Source organism: Grampus griseus, assembly GCF_964374135.1.
Source record: "Grampus griseus genome assembly, chromosome: 2".
NCBI lineage: Eukaryota > Metazoa > Chordata > Mammalia > Artiodactyla > Delphinidae > Grampus > Grampus griseus.
The window spans coordinates 94161167-94183211 of NC_139018.1; the positions used below are offsets into that span (position 1 = coordinate 94161167).

A 22045-nucleotide genomic window follows, 5' to 3' on the forward strand; every position below is an offset into this window, starting at 1 on the left:
ACTTAAATTTGGCTAGGCAGAGCTCCATAGACCAAGAGAAGTAAAATCCAAGAGTAACTCCGGCCTTGCCATTAGAGCAGTGGATCTGAAACTGGAGTGTGCCTCAGAATCACCTGGAGGGCTCGTGGAAGCAGATCGCTGGGCCCCGCCCCCAGATTTTCTTATTTAGTGGGTCAGGGTGGGACCCAAGGATGGGCATTTCTCACAAGTTCCCAGATACGTGGATGCTGCTGGTTGGGGGCCACCGTCTGAGAACCGCTGCACTGGGGTGTTTCACTGTGAACCCAATGAAATGACATTTCCACCTGAAGCCATTTATGGGTAGATGTGTAACACGGTCTGCCTTAGCTACTCTTCAAAATTTTACACCACCAAACTGAGTGAAATGAAAAAAAAAAAACCAGGCAAAAACCGAGATATTAGTTTGGTTGAAAATAACATTCTTGGATAGGTAGAAATATTTGGAAGGATAACATGTTTTTTCTCCCCTGCTCCCTTCTTTCAAGTATTTGGTTCAAAGAATTGGGCTTTGAGTTCATCATGGTAGTTTCAAAAATGATGTATATCATCATGGCCTGAAAAAAAAATCAATGCAGTTTCCAGAAATGCTTCACTTACTTCTGGGCAATAGTCTGTGTATCTGAAGAAACAATTCTAATAAATCAGTAAAACACCCTGGTCAGTCTTAGTTTGTGGGTAAATCTCTGTCAGGGATTATAAATGTAAAAACTCATTAATGAGACATTTTGGCAGATAGCTTTGCTAAAAATCTAGCAAAGATAGCTGAACATCTATGATATGTGCTCTCTTATAAACTCTTCATTTTCCATGATCAATCAGTAAGAAAACTAATATTTCACAAAGCTAGTTCTTTAGTGAATGCGTATTTTGTTAACCCTGGAGTAAATTCAGTCTGGTAAAGTTATCTGGAAAATATTAAGTGTATGGGGAGCAGGAGAATACCATTTCTTTTAATAGGCAATATTGTTCCTAATTTATATAAAATCACTCAGCAAGGACACTGGCACACAGTCACCAATAGGAGAGCAGAGTATGAATGGCTTCTTCATCTGCTGTTTATCCTCCTAGAGTTTCTCAGTAGCCTGGCATTAGAAACACATCAGCGAATTGATACAGTCAGAATTTTTTTCCTCAGGTGTTTTTTGTTGTTGTTGCTATTATTGCTTGTTTGTTTGTTTTGATGCTTACTTGTACAGCTAAGACCAAAATCTTAGGAAATAGGAAAGCATAAAAGATAATACCTCTCCCTCAAGTGTGTTTTGTCAGAACCAAATCACCTGTATTCTAAGTTTCCACATTCACTGCTCAGAGAGATTTTGAATAATTTTCAGTCTTCCCAGAGTTCTTTATATGTACCTCTGGCTTCAAACAAGACCCAATTATTCTACTTGTCTCAAATGTTAGATTTTTACCTGGGAATCACTCACCTTTATTTAAGTAATGAAAACATAACTTTGGAAACAAAGATGGCAAAATATCAAAATAAGTTTGATTTTTAATAGGAAATATCCCAGCCTTGATTTTTAAAATATGTCACTGATTATTAACAGACTTACTTGCTAATAATGAGGGTTTCCTCTCCACATATCCAGACTCTCACGAATTCACCATACGTCTTGTTGTAGTAATTGCAGGTACTGCCGATCCCCATCCAGAGGAACCTGCAGTGGGAAATGAGGGGCCCAATTCCCAGAAAATAGCCAGGACCTAGGAAAGTCATCAGATTACAATCAGTATTTCCGTAGCACCAAAAAGACAAAGTACTTTAAATTACTGTTGTTCTTTAAAAAAAAAAAAAATTACTGTTGTTCTTATTCCTTTATATCTACATGTCCTTTTACATCTTCTGATGTATAGAGGTGAATCACGTACACAAAATGATTAAAACCACAACACAAGTTAACATGAGGCTCTTCACAGCTCTATGAGTAAAAAGTTGTCCAGTTGACACCACACCAGTTCCATTTGGTCTCAATCACTTCTGTCTGAACAAACTGGAATAGGTGTCTAGTCTATTCTTGCTGTGTTAAACGGTGTCTATGGGTTTCAAATACAAGTCGATCAGTCCCTCTGGTAACAGGCATGGAAGCCAGGACAAGTGACAAGTTGACAGATCTGTCTGGCTGCTAGTTTTGTCTGAAAACTGGGTTTGAAAGCACCAGTCAATGGAGTGGGTGGATTTGAGTTAATTTGTGGTTTTGGTGTCATCTTTTTAACTGTGAGAAACATGGCCTGCAAAGACAATGTCCAAACAAAAAGCATGCATTCCTGGGGCTTCCCTGGTGGCACAGTGGTTGAGAATCTGCCTGCTAATGCAGGGAACACGGGTTCGAGCCCTGGTCTGGGAGGATCCCACATGCCGCGGAGCAACTAGGCCCGTGAGCCACAACTACTGAGCCTGCGCATCTGGAGCCTGTGCTCTGCAACAAGAGAGGCCGTGATAGTGAGAGGCCCGCATGTTGCGATGAAGAGTGGCCCCCGCTTGCCACAACTAGAGAAAGCCCTCGCACAGAAACGAAGACCCAACACAGCTAAAAATAAATAAGTAAACAAATGTGGGGTTTAAAAAATAAAAAGCATGCATTCCTTTTTTATTTCCTTAAAAAAGGATTTGGTTTAAGAAGAGAATCTTAAGCTAAATCTCATTAGACTAAATAAAACGAAGCACTGAGGAATGAGGCAGTGTGTCTGATCTGTGTCTAGACCAGAGTCTGAGTCCAGTGATGTGGTTTTAGTGAAGAGCCGTGGCCCTTACACCCTTGCTGACGCAGATGATGACAGAATTGTGAAGACTGTGAATCTGGTGAGCAGCCAGGGGAATTGCTGTTGCTTGTATCAGAGAACAAACTTGGTAGCTTGATTTTAGTGGTGGTGGTGAAAAGTTCGTCAGAAGCTTGTTGGAATGGTTTTAGGAGTTTCATTGTAAAGTTATACCATTTCTGTATCTTACTCCTTTAATTCCATTCTGTCAGTGAAATAGTCCTGGAGCCAAAACTCACACAACTGTCTGAGACAGTACAGAGCTATAATAATTTAGATAATCTAAATTTTTGTTTTGTTTTGTTTTCTTTGGCTGTGCAGCATGGCTTGCAGGATCTCAGTTCCCTGACTGAACGTGGGCTATGGCAGTGAAAGCTAGGGATCCTAACCATTAGGCCACCAGTGAACTCCTTAGATAATCTGACTTTTTGCATGACTCATCTAAAGTGGAAGTTCAGTCCCAAATTTGGCAAACAGGGTTTACTCCTTAACTTTGCGTTAGCAGGATTAATGTAACAAATACTACCAGGTTCTTTTGTCTTTAAAGTTCTTTGTTAATGTTTATAGCACCAATATAAGAATTTGAGTTCTTTGGATCAAGGGTTCTTAATCTTAAGATTGTTCTCATAACACTACATTATACAGTTATATAGTCAGATGACTGACTTTATATTAAACTAATTTCATTGAGTTCTCAAAAAGAAATAAGCTGATTTGATTGTATACATATTTCCTTAAAATTTAATGACATACTGACCTTTTATCAATACAAATATGCATAGTAACAAAACACTTTGTATTTACAGCTTGAAACATTGTAGATCCTCAATAAATGTTTCCTGAATGAATTTTTACAATTTATTAGACACGTGTAAAGAATGAAGTTTTAAATGTCATCCTTATTTAGAATATTTTAGGTGTATTTACATTTTGATAAAATGGAAAAATATCTTATATCTCATACATTTAATCCATGTGAAGTCAAACACCAGTCTATTTGGGAATAGACTTTTTCAACAAAGATTTACTTCATATACTATGGCCATGAGGCACAAAGACATACAAATGAAAGGCTGCACTTTCCATGTTTTATCTAAATGTTTGTTGCTATGTGGAAAGTCTTAGTATTTGGAAACCGCCAATCAAATTTAAAATATGACAGTGAAGAGCTGTATCTATTGAAAAAGGGAGATTGTGATGAACTCTGCTAAGGCTGAGAACTGGAGTGTTTTAACCATAAGAGAATCAGAGTTTGAGTCTTCAGCAGTCAATCGTATTTCAACTTAATTCATCCAACAAACCCTGAAATCTTACTAGGTATAGACACTAGCTCCAACTTAGGGACCCGTGATGGTATGGTAAGTATAACTAGGTCCCCATCAGATCCTGGGCAGGGAAAAGGAATGTGAAAAAAGCACAAAATCAAATAATTATCACACAATATGATCCTTTCAGTTAACGTGTATATCTTATACCTTCCGGTTGGAGAGAAGAATGCTCTGGGCGGGGGAGAAATTTTGGTAGAATATTAGGGAAATACTCTGGTTGTGTCCACATTACACTGCTCTCTGCTTCTCAGATTTGGGAATGCTCATCTAGGCATGTGTGAGTACAGGAGTCTCTTGCACACCCTCAGAGGAGCAGTAAATACTTCACTGCATTTTTGTGCAGAGATGGCCTCCGTGAAGCCAACAGCTGGGGCCTCCCACCCTCTGTCCTAATCAAGAAACTGTTACGTTCCATGCTGAGTGTACACCCTAGAGAATCCAGTGCACAGGAATGTTCATAGCAGCACTGTTCACAATAGCCCCAAGCTGGAGACACCCTAAATGTCCATCAACAGTAGAATGGGAGATTAAACCATGGGGTGTTCATATAACTGCATACCATATGAACTGCAGCTGCATGCCACAACCTGGATGAAACCCACAGGCAAAAAAGTGAGCAAAAAAGCAAGACAGAAGAATAATGTAGGATTCTATTGCTAAAGCATGTAAAACCAGGCAAAACTAAAGTATGTTGTTTGGAATATGAAATTAGGTGAAAAATCTATAAAAAAAAAAAAAAGCAGGGGAGCGATCGTTAAGAAATAGAAGGTTATTTACTTCTGGAAATGAGAGAGGGTATGATTGAAAAGGCACAAGAGGAGTTTCCAGGATGCTGCTAACATCCTACTTCTTGTCCTGTCTGTGATGACATGTTTATTTGTGCATTTTCTGTATTTTTAATGAGCAAAAGGAGACTATTGCCATGTCCTTTTTTTCCAGTGCTCCCATAAAGAATGTGGTGCCCAGGGCAGAGAGGGCCTCTGGGGGAGAGGACCCACGTGCAAGGTTGGGCATCGCCCTGTATCACTGGGGAAGGGAGAGCTGCCAGGTGCCAGGTAACTGTAGTCCTGGCAGAGACCAGTGAACTGGGTCAGTTTCCCCAAATTGAAGCTTACAAAACCCCCAAATAGGAATGATTCTTTCCTCTCCGAACCCTCACGGCCATCGCTGGCACTAAGTCCTCTGCCTGTGTGTGTCACCTTTGCACACTCGTCGACCCCCCTGTCCCCATCACCTGATAATGCAGGGCCTCTCAGGAGCTTAGATTTGAGTCCCAGTTTCATCACTTACTAGTTATGGACACCTAGCCTCTTTAAGTCTTAGTTTCTTCATCTGTAAAATAGGCATCAACACACTCAACTCACCAGAGTGCCCAGAGGTTCACAAGAGAAAATGGTGTGAAACTGCTTTGAAAACTGTAACTTACTAGAGGGCTTTGGCTCATTGTACCCTCTCAACTCTTTGGCTTCACTGACCCTGAGATTCCCCATATGTATAAAGCTAAGAATCCAGAGAGCCAGTGATTGGAGGGATCTGGCAAAAGGAGTTCAGAAGTATTGGTCAGCAAGACCCATCCTGCAAGGCCAGTGTCCTCACCTTCCCTTCCCCAACCAGGAGTCGCGGGATCTTAGCCTGGGCCAGAGGTTTCTAGAGCTAGAAGGTTCTGACCAGACCTCACATTTTCCCAAGGAAAGCATGGAACTAGAAGCTCCCTGGTAGCAAAATGATCATCTACCTGGGATTTAGGTCTTCCTGGTGGTTCCCCTGCTCCCCCTATTGCCACTTTCCTTCCAGTTGAGATGCTGGCAAGCCATCTCCCTTCTGTGGCTTTAACCCCTCCCCCATGAAATGAGGAGTTTGAACTCCACAGTTACTCGTACTTGTCACAATGGTTTGCCTGGGCAAGGCAGAGCCCTTCTCTGAGGCTCAGTTTCCCCTTCTGTCGAATGAACGGGTTGGGCTCCATTCAGTGGCTCTCAACCCTGAATGTTCAGGAAAGCCACCTGGGAAGATGTTAAAAAAACAAAAACCCACATGGGGATCCTCCTCAGGCAGGGCTGAGAACCACAGGACTATGTAATAGTGTCATAGACTATCAGTATATGACAGCATGATGTCCCCAGCCCAAAGGTGGTGGACAGAGTGAGCTACCACCTAGGCTCCTGGTCCAGGGCTTCAAGGATGCCAGTTCTTGTGTTTGCCCCTCCCCAAAGGTCCAAGGGAGTTCTACCATCACCTGCAACATAAACATCTGGGGGGAGTTGTTAAAAAATACCTCCTCCCTCACTTCCACCTTTCATGGACCCTGACTTGGGTGCCCACTGGGGGAGGAGAAATCCAGTGAGGAAGGAGCAGTGGTGGGGAAGGGGTTCAAGTTAAAAGACTGTGGAACAGTCTTCCTTCAGACCCCCATCAGGAGTAGAGAACAAAACAAACTAAACATTCCATTCCATTGGGCCTTAAAGTAAACTAAAATACCAGGCTGAATTGGGCAGAGAGATAGTCAGTTCTCTGGAAAACGATAGAGAATCCAGACCCAGGGCACTTTGCAGCAGTGCCACACTCCCACTCGACATCACTCTGGGAAGAGGCCCACGACGCTTGAAAGTGTGTAATGACTCTGCTCTTGAAATAAAGCCTTATCGGATATCTTATGGATATCTTATGGAACTGGGGACAGATGCCTGCTATGAGGAGTTTTCCCTGAAAACTAAAAAACTGTCTGATATTTCTGAGAATTCTGAGTTAATCTGGTAGTGTGGAGTGATGGGGTTTCTACTGGAATTATCTGGATAATTATATTATACTCTACTTTTGATTGATCCACAGAGCTTGTGGAAGTTTTTTTTAGGTTTTCAAGGGAACTATAGTGGTCCCCAATTTTCTCCCGCTGTCCAGGTCCCATCCAGCCCTCATGGTGGCACCAACATCACCACCATGCCCAAGAATAAAAGAAAAATGAAGAATGGGATAAAGAGAAGGAATAAGTTCAAAAAAGAGAGAGGGCAGAGGACATGGATGAGGTAAAGTGGGAGGGAGACAGAAAGCTGTATAGAAGGCATTCCAGAGACTTTTTCACCTTTAGAGCAAAACTGGAATGAATTTGAATCAAAAGATAAAAAAACAATCCTGGAATTTTACCTTGCTCCACTCCATCTTAAACTTACTTTAAAGGATACTAGTGCCAAGTCTATTCTACCAAAGCAAAGTGGAGACTGGAAGGGGTTATGTAAGATATTGTTTTAATGTTTTCAATAAACATGTGCAGATAATTCACTAAAATTTTTTCACCTGAGTCCTCATTTGCTTATGTGCCGTGGGCTTCAGCCATCTTCCCAAGTTTGCTCTTCATCGTTTTGCAAAATTTCCTTTACCCTCAGGGATCAAAAGCCCAAGAAAACAATCTTCTTAGGTACAGAAATAAATGACTGACTTACCTGGTATTGAGGATGTGTCCTCATAATTCCAAACCAAGAGAAGAAAGCCAGTGAGCAGCAGGATTGCAATGCTGGCAACAGGCGCAACTTCGGTCACCATGCTGGTGATGTTATAATGCCTTGGGTTCAGCACTTCCAAAACCATCTTACGTTGCTTGAACTCAGGAGAAGCAACTTAAAGTCCTGTGGAAATCAGAGGGTCAGAAAAATTAGAGAATCCTCCAAAATGTACATTTACGACTCCTCTTACTTCAGAGGATGCTGTACTGCAGAGATGGGCGTTCTGTTTTATAATGTGATTGGACACTTAGACAAGACAAATTTATAGTTACAAGTCAAAACAAGCAAGCCCAAGACAGATCTTTTGGCTTGAAGTGCAGCATTTCTGACCTTGGTAGAGTCTCAGGTTCGTTTAGACGCTTGGTCTGATAGAACCTTATCATCTTGCCCTTGAGTGGGTAGAGTGACTGAATTCCCAATTGAGAGCCAAATTTCTTACCAAAATACATGAAAATGAAGCTCATTCCAGAGGTGGAGTCATTCTATGACTTCATCAGCAGATTTTGTTTAGACAATCTTTTTCCCTTCAAGCCAAATAAATTTTTTAAAAAAGCATTCCCCAATATTCTTCCTTGCTCAAAATTACTTCCCCCCAAGGGTAAGCTTCTTCAGTAAGAAGGTGTTTCATGGGCATCACTGAGGCATTCTCAGGTTGTCTGTTGAATTCAACATGATTCACTCAGGACAATCTTTTCTTATTGGCTTTGATGAAGCTTAAATCTTGCACCATGGACTTGATGAAGCAGTGCACATGGGCCTATGACAGAGGTAGTAGGAAAGAAGAATAGGAGAGGAAGAAAAAAGTAGTGGGGAAGCAGGAGGAAAAGAGAGGACATAGTAGATGCCACCAGCAGTAGGCTCAGGTGCCACTCAGCAACCGAGCTCCCTACAACAGCTGGTGTCCTGTGCAGGACATTTTTCAGTTTGATTTGCTGATTCTGATGTGGTTTTCTCTTCTTTTTTTTTTTTTTTTTGAAAGCATATTTTTTTCTGCTTTATTTAGATGTAATTGACATACAGCAGTGTATAAGTTTAAGGTGTACAACATAATGATTTGACTTACATACATCCTGAAATGATTATCAAAATAGATTTAGTGAGCATCCATCATCTCATACAGATATAACATTAAAGAAATAGAAAAAAAATTTTCTTCTTGTGATGAGAACACTTAGGATTTACTCTTTTAACAATTATCACATATAAGATGCAGCGGTGTTAATTATCTTTTTTTAAACATCTTTATTGGCGTATAATTGCTTTACAATGGTGTGTTAATTTCTGCTTTATAACAAAGTGAATCAGCTATACGTATACATATATCCCCATATCTCCTCCCTCTTGCGTCTCCCTCCCAGTTACCTTTATTGTATTGTACTTTATCATCCCTCGTACTTATTTATCTTATAACCGGAAGTTTGTACCTTTTCACCACCTTCATTTAATTCCGCATCCCTCCACCCCCTGCCTCTGGTAGCCACAAGTTTGATTTCTTTTTCTATGAGTTTGTTTGTTTTTGAGGTATAATTGACCTACAACACTATGTTGGTTTCTGGTACACAGCATAGTGATTTGATATTTTTATACATTTCAAAATAATCACCATGGTAAATCTAGCTGTTATTTGTCACCATAGAAAGATATTACATAATTATTGACTATATTCCCACACTGTACATTTCATACCCATAATTCACTTACTTGTACCTCTTAATCTCCTTCACCTATATTTTTCCTCCCCCAGACCCCTCCCCTCTGGCAATCACCTGTCTTTTCTCTGTACCTATGACTTTCTTTCTGTTTCGTTACATTTGTTTTGGTTTTTAAATTCCGCATATAAGTGAAATCATATAGTATTTGTGTTTCTCTGTCAAACTTATTTCACTTAGCATAATGCCCTCTAGGTCCATCTATGTTGTCACCAATGGTAATAGTTCATTCTTCTTTATGGCTGAGTAGTATTCCATTATACACACACACACACACACACACACACACCACATCTTCTTTATCCGTTCATCTGTTGATGAGCCCTTAGGTTGCTTCCATATCTTGGCTATTGTAAGTAATTCAGCAATAAACATATGGGTGCATATATCTTTTTGAATTAGTGTTTTCATTTTCTTCCATAAATACCCAGAAGTGGAATTGCTGGGTCACAGGTATTTCTATTTTTAATTTTTTGAGGAACCCTCATACTTTTTTCCATAGTGGCTGCAACAATTTATATTCCCACCAACAGTGCACAAGGGTTCCTTTTTCTCCACATCCCCACCAATACTTATTTGTTCTCTTTTTGATGATAGCCATTCTGACTGGTGTGAGGTGATATCTCATTGTGATTTTGATTTGTATTTCCTGGATTATTAGAGATGTTGAGCATCTTTTCATGTGCCTGTTGGCCATCTGTATGTTTTCTTTGGAAAAATGTCTATTCAGGTCCTCTGTCCATTTTAAAATTGGGTTGTTTGTGTTTTTGATGTTGAATTATATGTGTTCTTTGTATATTTTGAAGATTAACCTTTGTTGGATATGTCATTTGAAAATATCTTCTTCCATTCAGCAGGTGATCATTTTGCTGATAGTTTCCTTAGCTGTACCAAAGATTTTTTGCCGTAGTCCCATTTATTTATGTTTGCTCTTGTTTTCCTTGCCTGAGGAGACATATCCCCCCAAATACTGCTAAAACTGATGTAAAAGAGTTTATTGTCTGTGTTTTCTTCTAAAAGTTTTATGGTTTCAGGTCTTACTTTGAAGTCTTTAATCCATTTAAATTTATTTTTGTATATGGTGTGAGAAAGTAGTCCAGTTTGATTCTTTTGCATGTAGCTGTCTGGTTTTCTCAATACCATTTATTGAAGGGGCTGTCTTTTCCCCCATTGTATATTCTTTGTTCTTTGTTGTAGCTTAATTGCCCATATGAGTGTGAGTCATTTCTGCACTCTCCATTCTGTTCCATTGATCTATGTGTCTGTTTTTTGTACCAGTACCATACTAGTTTGATGACTATAGCTTTGTAGTATAGTTTCAAATCAGGGAGTGGGATACCTCCTGTTTTGTTCTTCCTTCTTAAGATAGATAGTCTTGGCTGTTCTGGGTCTTTTTTGTTTCCATACAAATTTTAGAATTACTTGTTCTTGTTCTTTGAAGAATGTTATGGGTGTGGGTTTTTTTGTTTTTTAATTTATTTTTTATTATTTTATTTTTAACAATTTATTGGAGTATAATTGCTTTACAATGGTGTGTTAGTTTCTGCTTTATAACAAAGTGAATCAGTTATACATATACATATATCCTCATATCTCTTCCCTCTTGTATCTCCCTCCCTCCCACCCTCCCTATCCCACCCTTCTAGCTGGTATTGAATCTGTAGATTGCCTTGGGTAGTATGATCATTTTAACATTATTAGTTCTTCCAATCCATGAGCACAATATAGCTTTCCATCTGTTTGTGTCATCTTCAGTTCCTTTCATTGGTGTCTTATACTTTTCCAAGTATAGGTCTTTTACCTCCTTAGTCAGATTTATTCCCAGGTATTTTATTCTTTTTGATGTGATTGTGAATGGGATTGCTTTTTAAATTTTCTCTTTCTGTTAGTTTCTTTTTAGTATATAGATGTGCAACAGATTTCTGCAGATTTCTTGCAGAAGTCTCCTGCAACTTCACTGAATTCATTGTTGAGCCCTAATTTTTTTTTTTTTTTTTGGTTTTTTGGTGGTGTCTTTAGGATTTTCTATGTGTAGTGTCAAGTCATCAGCAAACGGTGACAGTCTTACTTCTCCCATTCTAATGTGGATTCCTTTTATTTCTTTTTCTTCTCTGATTGCTGTGGCTAGGACTTCCAAAACTATATTGAATAAAAGTGGTAAGAGTGGGCATCCTTGTCTTGTTCCTGATCTTAGAGAAGAATATTTCAGCTTTTCAACACTGAGTATGTTGTTAGCTGTGGGCTTGTCATATATGGCCTATTATGTTGAGTTATGGTCCCTCTATTCTCACTTTGTTGAGAGTTTTTATTATAAATGGATGTTGAATTCTGTCAGAAGATTTTTTGCTTCTATGGAGATGATCTTATGATTTTTATTCTTCAGTTTGGTAAGGTGGTGAATCAAATGGATTGATCTGCAGATATGGAACCATCTTTACATCCCTGGGATAAATCCCAATTGATCATGACGTACGATCCTTTTAACGTATTGTTGACTTTGGTTTGCCAATATTTTGTTGAGGATTTTTACATCTATGTTCATCAGTGATATTGGACTGTAATATTCTTTTTGTGTGTTATCTTTGTCTGGTTTTGATATCAGGGTGATGCTGGCCTTGTATAATGAGTTTGGAAGTGTTTCTTCCTCTGAAAAGTTTTGGAATAATTTGAGAAGAATGAGTGTTAACTATCTTCTAACTCTTCGGTAGAATTCACCTATGAAGCCATCTGGTCCTGGACTTTTGTTTGTTGGGAGTTTTTTTTTTTCTGATTCAATTTCATTAATGGTAATTGGTCTGCTCATATTTTGTATTTCTTCCTGATTCACTCTTGGGAGATTGTACATTTCTAGGAATTTGTTAATTTCTTCTAGGTTGTCTATCTTACTGACATATAATTGTTGGTAGTAATCTCTTATGTTCCTATGTATTTCTGTGGTGTTGGTTTTAACTTCTTTTTATGATTTATTGATTTGGGCCCTCTTTGTTCTTGATGAGTCTGGCTAAAGATTTTCCAATTTTGTTTATCTTTTCAAAGAACCAGCTCTTAGTTTTATTGATATTTTCTTTTTTTTTTTAGTCTCTATTTCTTTCATTTCTGCTCTGTTTTCATGATTCCTTTCTGTTTTCATTTTCCTTTGTTTCCAGGTATTCTTTAAATTTCCTCTTTGATTTCTTCAGTGACCCATTGGTTGTTTAGTAGCATATTGTTTAGCCTCTATATTGTGGTGGTTTTTTTTGTTTGTTTTGTTTTTTGCGGTACGTGGGCGTCTCACTGTTGTGGCCTCTCCCATTGCAGAGCACAGGCTCCAGACGCGCAGGCTCAGCGGCCATGGTTCACGGGCCCAGCCGGTCCGTGGCATGTGGGATCCTCCCGGACCAGGGCACGAACCTGTGTCCCCTGCATCGGCAGGCGGACTCTCAACCACTGCACCACCAGGGAAGCCCTATATTGTTTTTTTTGCAGTTTTTTCTTTGTAGTTGATTTCTATTCTCATAGCTTTGTGGTGGGAAAAGATACATGATTTGATTTCAGTCTTCTTAAATTTACTGAGACTTTGTTTTGTAGCCTAGGATGTGATCTATCCTAGAGAATGATTCACATGAACTTGAAAAGAATGTGTGTTCTGCTGCTTTTTGATGGACTGTTCTATATATCTGTTAAGTTATTCTGGTGTAATGTGTCATTTATAGCCAGTGTTTCCTTATTGATTTTCTGTCTAGATGATCTGTCCATTGATGTAAGTGGGGTGTTAAAGTCCTCTACTATTATTGTATTACTGTCAATTTCTCTCTTTATGTCTGTTAATATTTCACTTTATGTATTTAGGTGCTCCCATGTTGGGTACATATACATCTCTAATTGTTATGACTTATTGTTAGATCGATTCCTTGATCATTATGTAATGTCCTTCTTTGTCTCTTGTAACTGTCTTTATTTTAAAGTCTATTTTGTCTGATATAAGCACTTGCTTTCTTTTTCTTTCCCATTTGCATGAAATATCTTTTTCCATCCCCTCACTTTCAGTTTGTGTGTTTCTTTGGATCTGAAATGAGTTTCTTGTAGGCAGCATATATATGGGTCTTGTTTTCATATCCACTCAGCCATTCTGTGTCTTTTGATTGGAGCAGTTAGTCGACTTACATTTAAAGTAATTATTTAAAAAAAAAAATGGGGACTTCCCTGGCGGTCCAGTGGTTAAGACTCCGTGCTTCCACTGCTGGGGTCAAAGGTTTGATCCCTGGTTGGAGAACTAAGATCCCACATACTGCGCAGCCCGGCAAAAAAAAAAAAAGTAAAAAAAATAATTATTCATTGGTATGTACTTATTGCTATTTTGTTAATTCTCTTTGGCTTGTTTTGTGAGGTTTTTTTTGTTTTGTTTTTTTTGGTTCCTTCTTTTGCTCTATTCCCTTGTGATTTAATGGCTAATTTTAGTGTTATGTGTGGATACCTTCCTCTTTTTTCTGTGTGTATCTATTATAGATGTTTAGTTTGTGGTTACGAAAAGGTTTGTATATGGTTATATATATATATATATATATATATATATATATATATAAAGTCATTTTAAGTTGCTGATTTTTTTTGCGGTACACAGGCCTCTTACTGCTGTGGCCTCTCCCATTGCAGAGCACAGGCTCAGGACACGCAGGCTCAGCAGCCATGGCTCACGGGCCCAGCCGCTCCGCGGCATGTGGGATCTTCCCGGACCAGGGCATGAACCCGTGTCCCCTGCATCGGCAGGCGGACTCTCAACCACTGCGCCACCAGGGAAGCCCATAAATATTTATTTATTTATTTATTTATTTATTTATTTATTTATTTTTGCGGTACACGGGCCTCTCACTGTTGTGGTCTCTCCCGTTGTGGAGCACAGGCTCCGGACGCGCAGGCTCAGTGGCCATGGCTCACGGGCCCAGCCGCTCCGTGGCATGTGGAATCTTCCCAGACCAGGGCACGAACCCGTGTCCCCTGCATCGGTAGGCGGACTCTCAACCACTGTGCCACCAGGGAAGCCCTAAGTTGCTGATTTTTTAAAGGCTTGAATGCCTTTTAACAACTCTGCATTTTCTCCCTCCCCTCAAAATTTATTGTTTTTGACATATATTTTATAGCCAAATCCTGACATGCCTGGCTGAGGAGCTCAAGGTGATCTGGAGCTGCTGTAGGTCTGCTGTTGGCCAGGGCCAGGGCCCGGGCATCCTGAGGTGGTGCCTGCCTGCTGGTGGGTAGGCTGGGTCTTGACATGGCTGGCTGTGGGGCTGCTGTGATCCTGGAGTTGTTGTTTTGCCAGCTGGTGGGTGGGGCTCAGGCACAAGGTTTCCCAGGGCTGGTGCCCACCCACTAGTGAGGCCAGGTCCTGGAGCTACTGCCATCCCACTGATGGGCAGAGCCAGGTCCTGGGTTCTCTGGCTATAGGCCCAGGGGTCCCATAGCTGGTGTTGGCCCCTTGGTGAGTACACTGGATCCTGACACAGCTGGCTTCAGGGCCTTGGTGGTCCCAGGGCTGTGGCCCAGGGGGTCCTAAGGCTGGTGTGCACCCACTGGTGGGTGAAGCCAGGTCCTGAGTTACTGCCAGCTCACTGGTGGGCAGAGATGGGTTCTGGGGTCTCTAGCTGCAGGGCCCCAGGTGTCCCAGAGTTGATGTTGGCCTGTAGATGGGCAGGGCTGGGGCCCAAGGGATCCCAGGGCTGGTGCCTCCCTGATGAGTGAAGCTGGGTCCAGGGCTAGTGCCAGCTCATTTGTGGGTAGGGCCAGATCCCAGGGTGGCTAGAGGCTCAGGGGTTCCTAGGGCTGCCGGCCTGCTGGTAGGTGAGGCTGTGTCCCCACCCAGCTAGCTTCCTGGCCTGGGAGGTTCCAGGACTAGTGCCAATGCGCTAGTGGGGATGGGCCAGGTCCTGGTGCTAATAAGCTAGAGGGAGGATTCCAAAATTGTGCTTACCAGCACCAGCGTCCTTGTGGTGGGATGTGCTCCCCAAAATGGCTGCTGCTGGTGTCTTCATCCCCAGGTTGAGGTTCAGTTGCCTCCTGCCTTTCTAGGAGGCTCTCCAAGATCAGCCATTGGGTCTGACCCAAGCTCCTTTCAAATTACTGCTTCTGCCCTTGGTCCTAGGGCATGTGAGGCTTTGTGTGCACTCTTTAAGAGTGGAGTCTCTATTTCCCACAGCCCTCTGGGTCACCTGAAAGCAAGCCCTACTTGCCTTCAAAGCCAAATGTTCTGGAGGCTTGTCTTCCCAGTGTAGGACCTCCACCCCCACTCCAGGCTGGGGAGTCCAGTGTGAGCCCCAGACCACTGGTTTATTGGGGGGCACCTCTGCAATTGTAATTATCCTCCTGTTGGTGGGTCACCTACCTGGTGGTATGGGTCTTGACTATGCTCCATATATGCCCCTCTTACCTGTCCTATTATAGTTCCTTCTTTATATCTTTAGCTGTAGAGATCTTTTCTACTAGCCTTCAGATTACTTTCATGGATAGTTGCTCTGTAAATATTTACAATTTTGGAGTGCCCATGGAAGGAGGTGAGCTCAGGGTCTTCCTACTCCATCAATCTTGGCCACTCCCCTCTGCTGTGTTTTTCCGCAACGGAATGTTGAGTCTTTATTTTCAGTAAGATTTTCCAATACCTATACTCTCAGAAGAGAGTTTCAGGGATGGTGGTTTGTTGAAGAGACTTAGAACGAATAGCCTTGTGTAAAGGAAAGAGCAACCATTCCATTCAGTTCCTGGTCCCAGGTGACCACTCCAAGGATTACCTTCTCTTGGAAAGTGCTCTAAGTTCCCAAGACTTGCAATGTCTCTGCAACAGACTTTGGCTGGGTTTTACCTAGTAATAGAGTTCTAGATTCTTAACCAGGACTTCTAAGTGGATTTCGGGGGCTCTGTGAACTCCCTGAAATGCTGTGTAAAATGTTGTATCTGCTCAGCTGCACTTTTATGGGGGAAAGAAGCCATAACTTTCATCAGGTTCCTGAAGAATATATAATTACATTTCTCTTCTGATTTATATGAGATCTTAGATACACAATCAAAGATCCATTTCTGGCAAGTACAGAAATTTCATGACATAGTTGAATTCATTCAGTTGCTTGATTCATTCTATTGATTCATCCTATTATTCTACCATTTAAATAATCATTAACACTTAAGTGCAAGGCACTAAAACTGCCTGCACACATGTTGGGCAGTTTTTTTCTTTTTCTAAATATATATAAGTTGAGACTGAAATGTCAGCAATGTGTCTGCTATCATCTGGTTCCTTTGTTAATGAACAGCTTCTTTGAACAGGTTGAGTTTTTAGGTTTTGAATTTCCAGAGTGGAATTTTACGTCATTCTGAGTAAGCTCCTTGTGACTTTCTGCCAGTCAGGACCCTCACTGTTTCTGTTTATATTGATGAAACCTGAAACCAGTGTTAAAAGCTTAGGTGAAGAAAGTGGTTGTGACAAAAAGGAGGAAGATGTCCTAGAGGAAGTGATGCGGGCAAAAACTTCACGTTTAACAAACTCTCAGAGAGATGTTACAGTGTTGAAAGCACAAAGTATAAAATGTTGGAAGCTGATGCAACTTTATAAAGGAGTATGACAGTTCACCAAGGCATAGAAAAGATGTTCCCTCAGTGTTCTAATTTCTACAAAAAGAAGGCAGCAAGAACTGTTCAAATACTCTTGCTGAGTTTTTTTTACAAAGAAAAAAAAAAAACTAAGAATTGCAATGTTTCTAATGTTTTAAATTACAGTGTATTAAAACATTGGTTTTACTATTTTTTTCACTTCCATATACGCTTAAAACCTATACTAAGAGAGTTTTTCATGTTTCAACAAAATTTTTAAAGGTCACAGTACAGTTGTATTTTTTTTTCTTGATTTTTAAGATTACCTTGCATAGTTTCAGTTTGCATGGTCATTTTTACTGTCCTGCACTACTGTGCAAAGTTAGCACTGCCTGTATTTCGAAAAGTTTGATGGGGCAAAGAAGCCTGGTTCCTCATCTTGCTCAAAAGTATGTCATAAAGATGCCTAAAAGAGCAGTATTTAAAGACCAAAAAGAATTTTTTTTTTTAACGCTTACATAGCATTTGCTGTGTGTCAGACATTGTTCCCAGCACTTTACAAATATTAAGTCATTCATCCTCAAAACAACCCTGTGAGCTAAGTATGATGGTACCCATTTTACAAATGAGGAAACTGGAGTGTGGGTACGTATTTTGCCCTTGGGCACCGAGCTTGTTTGTCGTGGAGATGGGATTGGAACCCACGGAGTCTGTCTCCAGAGCCCGTGCTCTGAATCATGCCATTTGGTGCCTGTTATGGGATTCATTTGGTCTCAACATTCAGGGACTTTTCAGTCATTTATGTTCATTTCCAGGCTATTCAGAATGACTCCCTTTAAAGGAGTTAGATTTTCAGATCTCTGAATGCACAGCTGGAGAGATCCTTAAAGATTCTCTCCTCCTTTTACATTGGTTTTCCTGTCCAGTAGAACATTCCAATGGGTCACACAGACAGGTTGAACATAGACCTTTGAGGTGTGGTACAGGAATGGAGGAAGGTCCTAGAACTTCAGAGAGGTTACTTATATGTCCCCTGTGCCAGGAATACCCTCCCCTTACCCTCAAACATACATATACACACATGTGGCCCTAAAGTGCCACAGGCCTTCAAAAGCCATCTCAAATACCTGGCTTTCCAGGCATTTGTTTGTGGTCTCATTCACTGGGGCATCCCACGCTAGGTGCCTGGCCCTAAGCAGGGGCTTTGGCCTCCAGATGAACCAGGCCTCTGCTCCCATGCTATGTGTACCACAGATATCCTGACACCTTAATGCCCCACAACCTCAGGATAAGGAAATGCCAGGCCAGAGTCCCCAGTCTGAGCCAGGGCAAAGTCAGCTGGGGGCACAGCAGAAACCGGGTATCCCAGTGCTTTGGGGTCAGGATGTACTCTGGGCCTTGCAGTACCAAAAGGGGCTCCCAGATGCCCTGATACAGCCCTGACCCTCTGCCAGGGTGGGAAGGCAGGCCCTCACCTTGCAGAAGTGCTGCCCTGCTTGGCCAGACCCTACCAAATCCTACCTTGCAGCATGTAGGCGACCTGTCCAGCAGGGTCTGAGGGCCGGGTGCCAAGCCTCTCCAGTACACCTGGTCCGTCTCTCTTTCTTGCCCCCACTCCCAGAGGAATGTGACCCAGCCACCTTGGTTCTCCTCCCTGCCACACTTTCTGATTTGGGTCCCCACAGACAGGAGGCTGCCTCCTGGGGCTCTCGCAAGGAACAAGACAGATGTGATCAGCCCCCAGGGGCTAACAGACAGGGTCTTGGAGGAGGAGTTACAGATCTTTACTGAATGGTTCCCCAAGTGAGTGAGAACATCCAGTTGGGGGCAGGGAGGCCTGTGGCTGCAGTGTCCTGTCCCAGGGAGGGGCTGGGGAATGGAACTGGTAGCCTGGGACGGATGGGAGCAGGGGGAGGGTGAGCATGATGCGAAGCAGAAAGAAGGGTCAGCAAGGAACAGGAAGAAAGCTGGTGACCTGGGCCCCAGAGAGCAGGGGCAGTATGGGGTGTATTGGGACTTGCGATGGCGACAGGGGACACCTCTGCAGAGCTTTTCAGGTGCATTAGAAAAATTAGAGTTTGTCTTAAAAGAAATGAGAAGCCAGTGAAGGGCTTTAAGCAGGGGATCAGCAAAGTCATATCTACATTTTAAAAATCTGAATCACTTTGGCTGCAGTGGGAAGAATACGATGGAGGGAGGGGTATCGGAGTGGGTGAAGGAGAGCAGCTGGGAGGCTTCCATAGTTTTTCAGGTAAGAGAGGGAGTCACCATGGTCTTAGGAGGTCGAAATAGAGACAAATAGACAGGTTCACTAAGTTGGCATGACTCTCATGATTTAAATCTAATGATATAAGGAGAGAGGAGAGTGTTAAGTATGTTTCCTAAGTTTCCAGACTGTGTACCTAGAGGGGTGGTGTGCCGTTCTCTGAGCCTGGACCAGTTTTGAGGTGTGGAGAATTCTTTTAGATTTTGGAAATTTTGAGCTGGAGGAATTGTTGGAACATCCAAGTGGTGATATACGGTCTATAATTCAGGGGAGGTGTCTGAGCTGACATATGAGCTATGGAGACTGTATAGACTGAGAAGGGTGTCTTAAGGGACACAAAAATTTGATGACAGAATAGAGGAGGATAAATCTTGTAAGAAAAGGTGAGTTTACAGAGAAAGCTGGGGAGAGTTGGCCCAAGAGCTATCAGGAGACCAGAAGAGGCTGATCATGGCTAAGTGCCAGCATCTCTAATGAACAAGGAGGCATGGCTGGGATGCTACAATAATAGAGACAGAGAGGAAGGTAGAAGCTGGAGAATGTCCAAAAGGCACGAATCTCCAAAAAGTAATTTTTTCTTTTTAAAAAAATATTATGACAACTGTTACTGCTGTTTTACAAGGGGAACAAACAACCTGGATGTGGTGTCAGCAGTCCCTTGAAGAGTGTGGCCAAGACCTGATGCCTGTAGCATCAGTTTCACTCTCACCTGGAACGTTTCACCAAGTGCTCTACATGCATTAGGGCTCAGTCATCACAACGACCTTCTGGAATGAGTTCAATACATTATACCTCCATTTTACGGATGAGGAAACTGAGCCTCAGCATGTCAAAGCAAGTGGTAAAGTGGGAGGTGAGCACCAATCTGTGGGAGCTGAAAGCCCATTCTTTTAACCCGAACTACTTTTTGCTTCCCCTCACTCCATGCCTGGTTCCTTTCCTGGCTGCCATGATACAGGCCTCTCCTCATTTTCCTTCTGTATCTCTGGCTTCCTCCTCTCCTCTTTGCAAGTTAACTTCTTTTTCTTCCAAATAAATAACCCATGCCTACTGTTACCATTTCCTTTATACCCATTGCCTCTTAATTTCTGGTTTCTGCTTTCACTACACTCATGATACCAGTCCCTCAGAGGTTACATACAACCTTCCCACCTCTTAATCCATACTTTTTCCCCCTCCATCTTTGTTCTTCTGATCTCAGTCTGTGGCTTTGGACCCATTTGGCCATTTCTCCTTCTTGTATCAGTTTGCCCGTGGCTGATGTGATAGGCTTTTCCTTTTCTCCCATTGCTCCTTCTTATTCCTCTGTACCTGTTCCTAGCTCCCCTGCAGTCCCTGAACCCTGAGCATTTCCCAGCCTAAGAGCTTAGCCCTCTGCTTCATACTCCTTTTGAGAACTCGTTTCTTTTCCTGACTTCAGCTCTTGCTGCTGTGTGGGTGCCCCACCCCCAATTCCCTTCTTGGCCCAATCCTCTTTCTTTAACTCCATATCTCAAGTGCCTATGAACATCGGCACTTAGATGCCTCACCATCACTCCACACTTATGGTTAAAACCCAAACCACTGACTTCCTCCTAACCTCCTCCTCCCACCCCAACCTTCTCATACATCATTTTCCCAGTCATTCAACTTCAAAATATTGGGGGTTTTTTTGTTGTTGTTTTGCTTATCCCTTCCCCTTACTTTCCTACCCCCTAGGAATATTCACCCGCCATCCCAGCCTAAATATGTCATCATAGGACTTCCCTGGTGGCGCAGTGGTTAAGAATCTGCCTGCCAATGTAGGGGACACGGGTTCGAGCCCTGGTCCAGGAAGATCCCACATGCCACGGAGCAACAAAGTCCGTGCGCCACAACTACTGAGCCCGTGTGCCACAACTCCTAAAGCCCGTGTGCCACAACTCCTAAACCCCGTGTGCCTAGAGCCTGTGCTCCTCAACAAGAGAAGCCACTGCAATGAGAAGCCCGTGCACTGCAACAAAGAGTAGCCCCCACTCACCACAACTAGAGAAAAGCCCACGCACAGCAACAAAGACCCAAACGCAGCCAAATATAAATAAAATAAATTAATTTTAAAAAATGTCATCACAAAGTTCTAGGGATATTCCCTAAAAATGTTTTGTCTCTGAACAAGATTTTCCTTTACCTTCAGGCCCATATCTTAATTTTTGTAATGGAACATAACCCTACCCTCTGCTCCATTAATGATCAAAGACTATTCTCAGTGGTCAGTTGAAGACAAATCCATAATCTGCCTTCTAGACTTTTTCCAAAACTTACCTCGAAATCTCTAATACCCAATTGTTTTCAAAAGCCCCTGTTGGGAAAACTCCCCCCAAATTGGGGATTCCTGGTGGACCCTCATTCCACTCTTGGCATTCCCAAGGTTTAATGACTTTAAGGGCTACACGGGTGACACAGCTGTGGAGATGGGTAGACGTTATAGAGCCCAGGACTCCTCTCAAAGTTTCAGGTATGATGCCAAACAAAACACCTCTCCGTGGGCCCGATCCAGACTCCAGCCCATTCGCAGCCATTACTAATTATCTGAATCAAGTGCCACAAACTTCAAGGAGCTGCACGCTTGGACCTGGTGTGGGAGTCCTTTCTGCAGCTGCCTGTGCCTAGTCATGCTCTGGTGTCAGGCCTTAAGCTGACTATGAGTGACTTTATAGGATCAGCCCTACACAATTCATTGTTTCATCTAAAGGGATGTTAAAGAGAATAGATTAAATCGTTTATATTTATCCTTCTGAGTTGGATGTGTATGTTTCCTCAAATCCCTTACCTAATAAAATGAGGCATTAATTCTTAAAAGTCATCTCCTTCCTACTCTTTCCTCTCCTGGAAGATGAGTTTCCCAAGGCTGGGGATCTGGGTCTACCTCCTTCACAACCGTATCCCGCTCCT

The 22045-nt window shown here is 42.1% G+C and overlaps 1 protein-coding gene across 1 annotated transcript in view; it reads right to left on the bottom strand.

Annotated features, from left to right (window-relative positions):
• LOC309818359 (aromatase) overlaps positions 1–7723 on the bottom strand; it is a gene marked incomplete at its 3' end in the record, with an annotated part of 32804 nt that extends 25081 nt beyond the window's left edge. The window contains exons 1-2 of the mRNA XM_082648047.1: positions 7547–7723; positions 1578–1728 (exon numbers count right to left, since the gene is read on the bottom strand). Coding sequence (XP_082504173.1) covers positions 1578–1728; positions 7547–7691 — 296 coding nt within the window. The 5' untranslated portion in view covers positions 7692–7723. The remainder of the gene's footprint in view (positions 1–1577; positions 1729–7546) is intronic.
• Positions 7724–22045: the final 14322 nt, after the last annotated feature.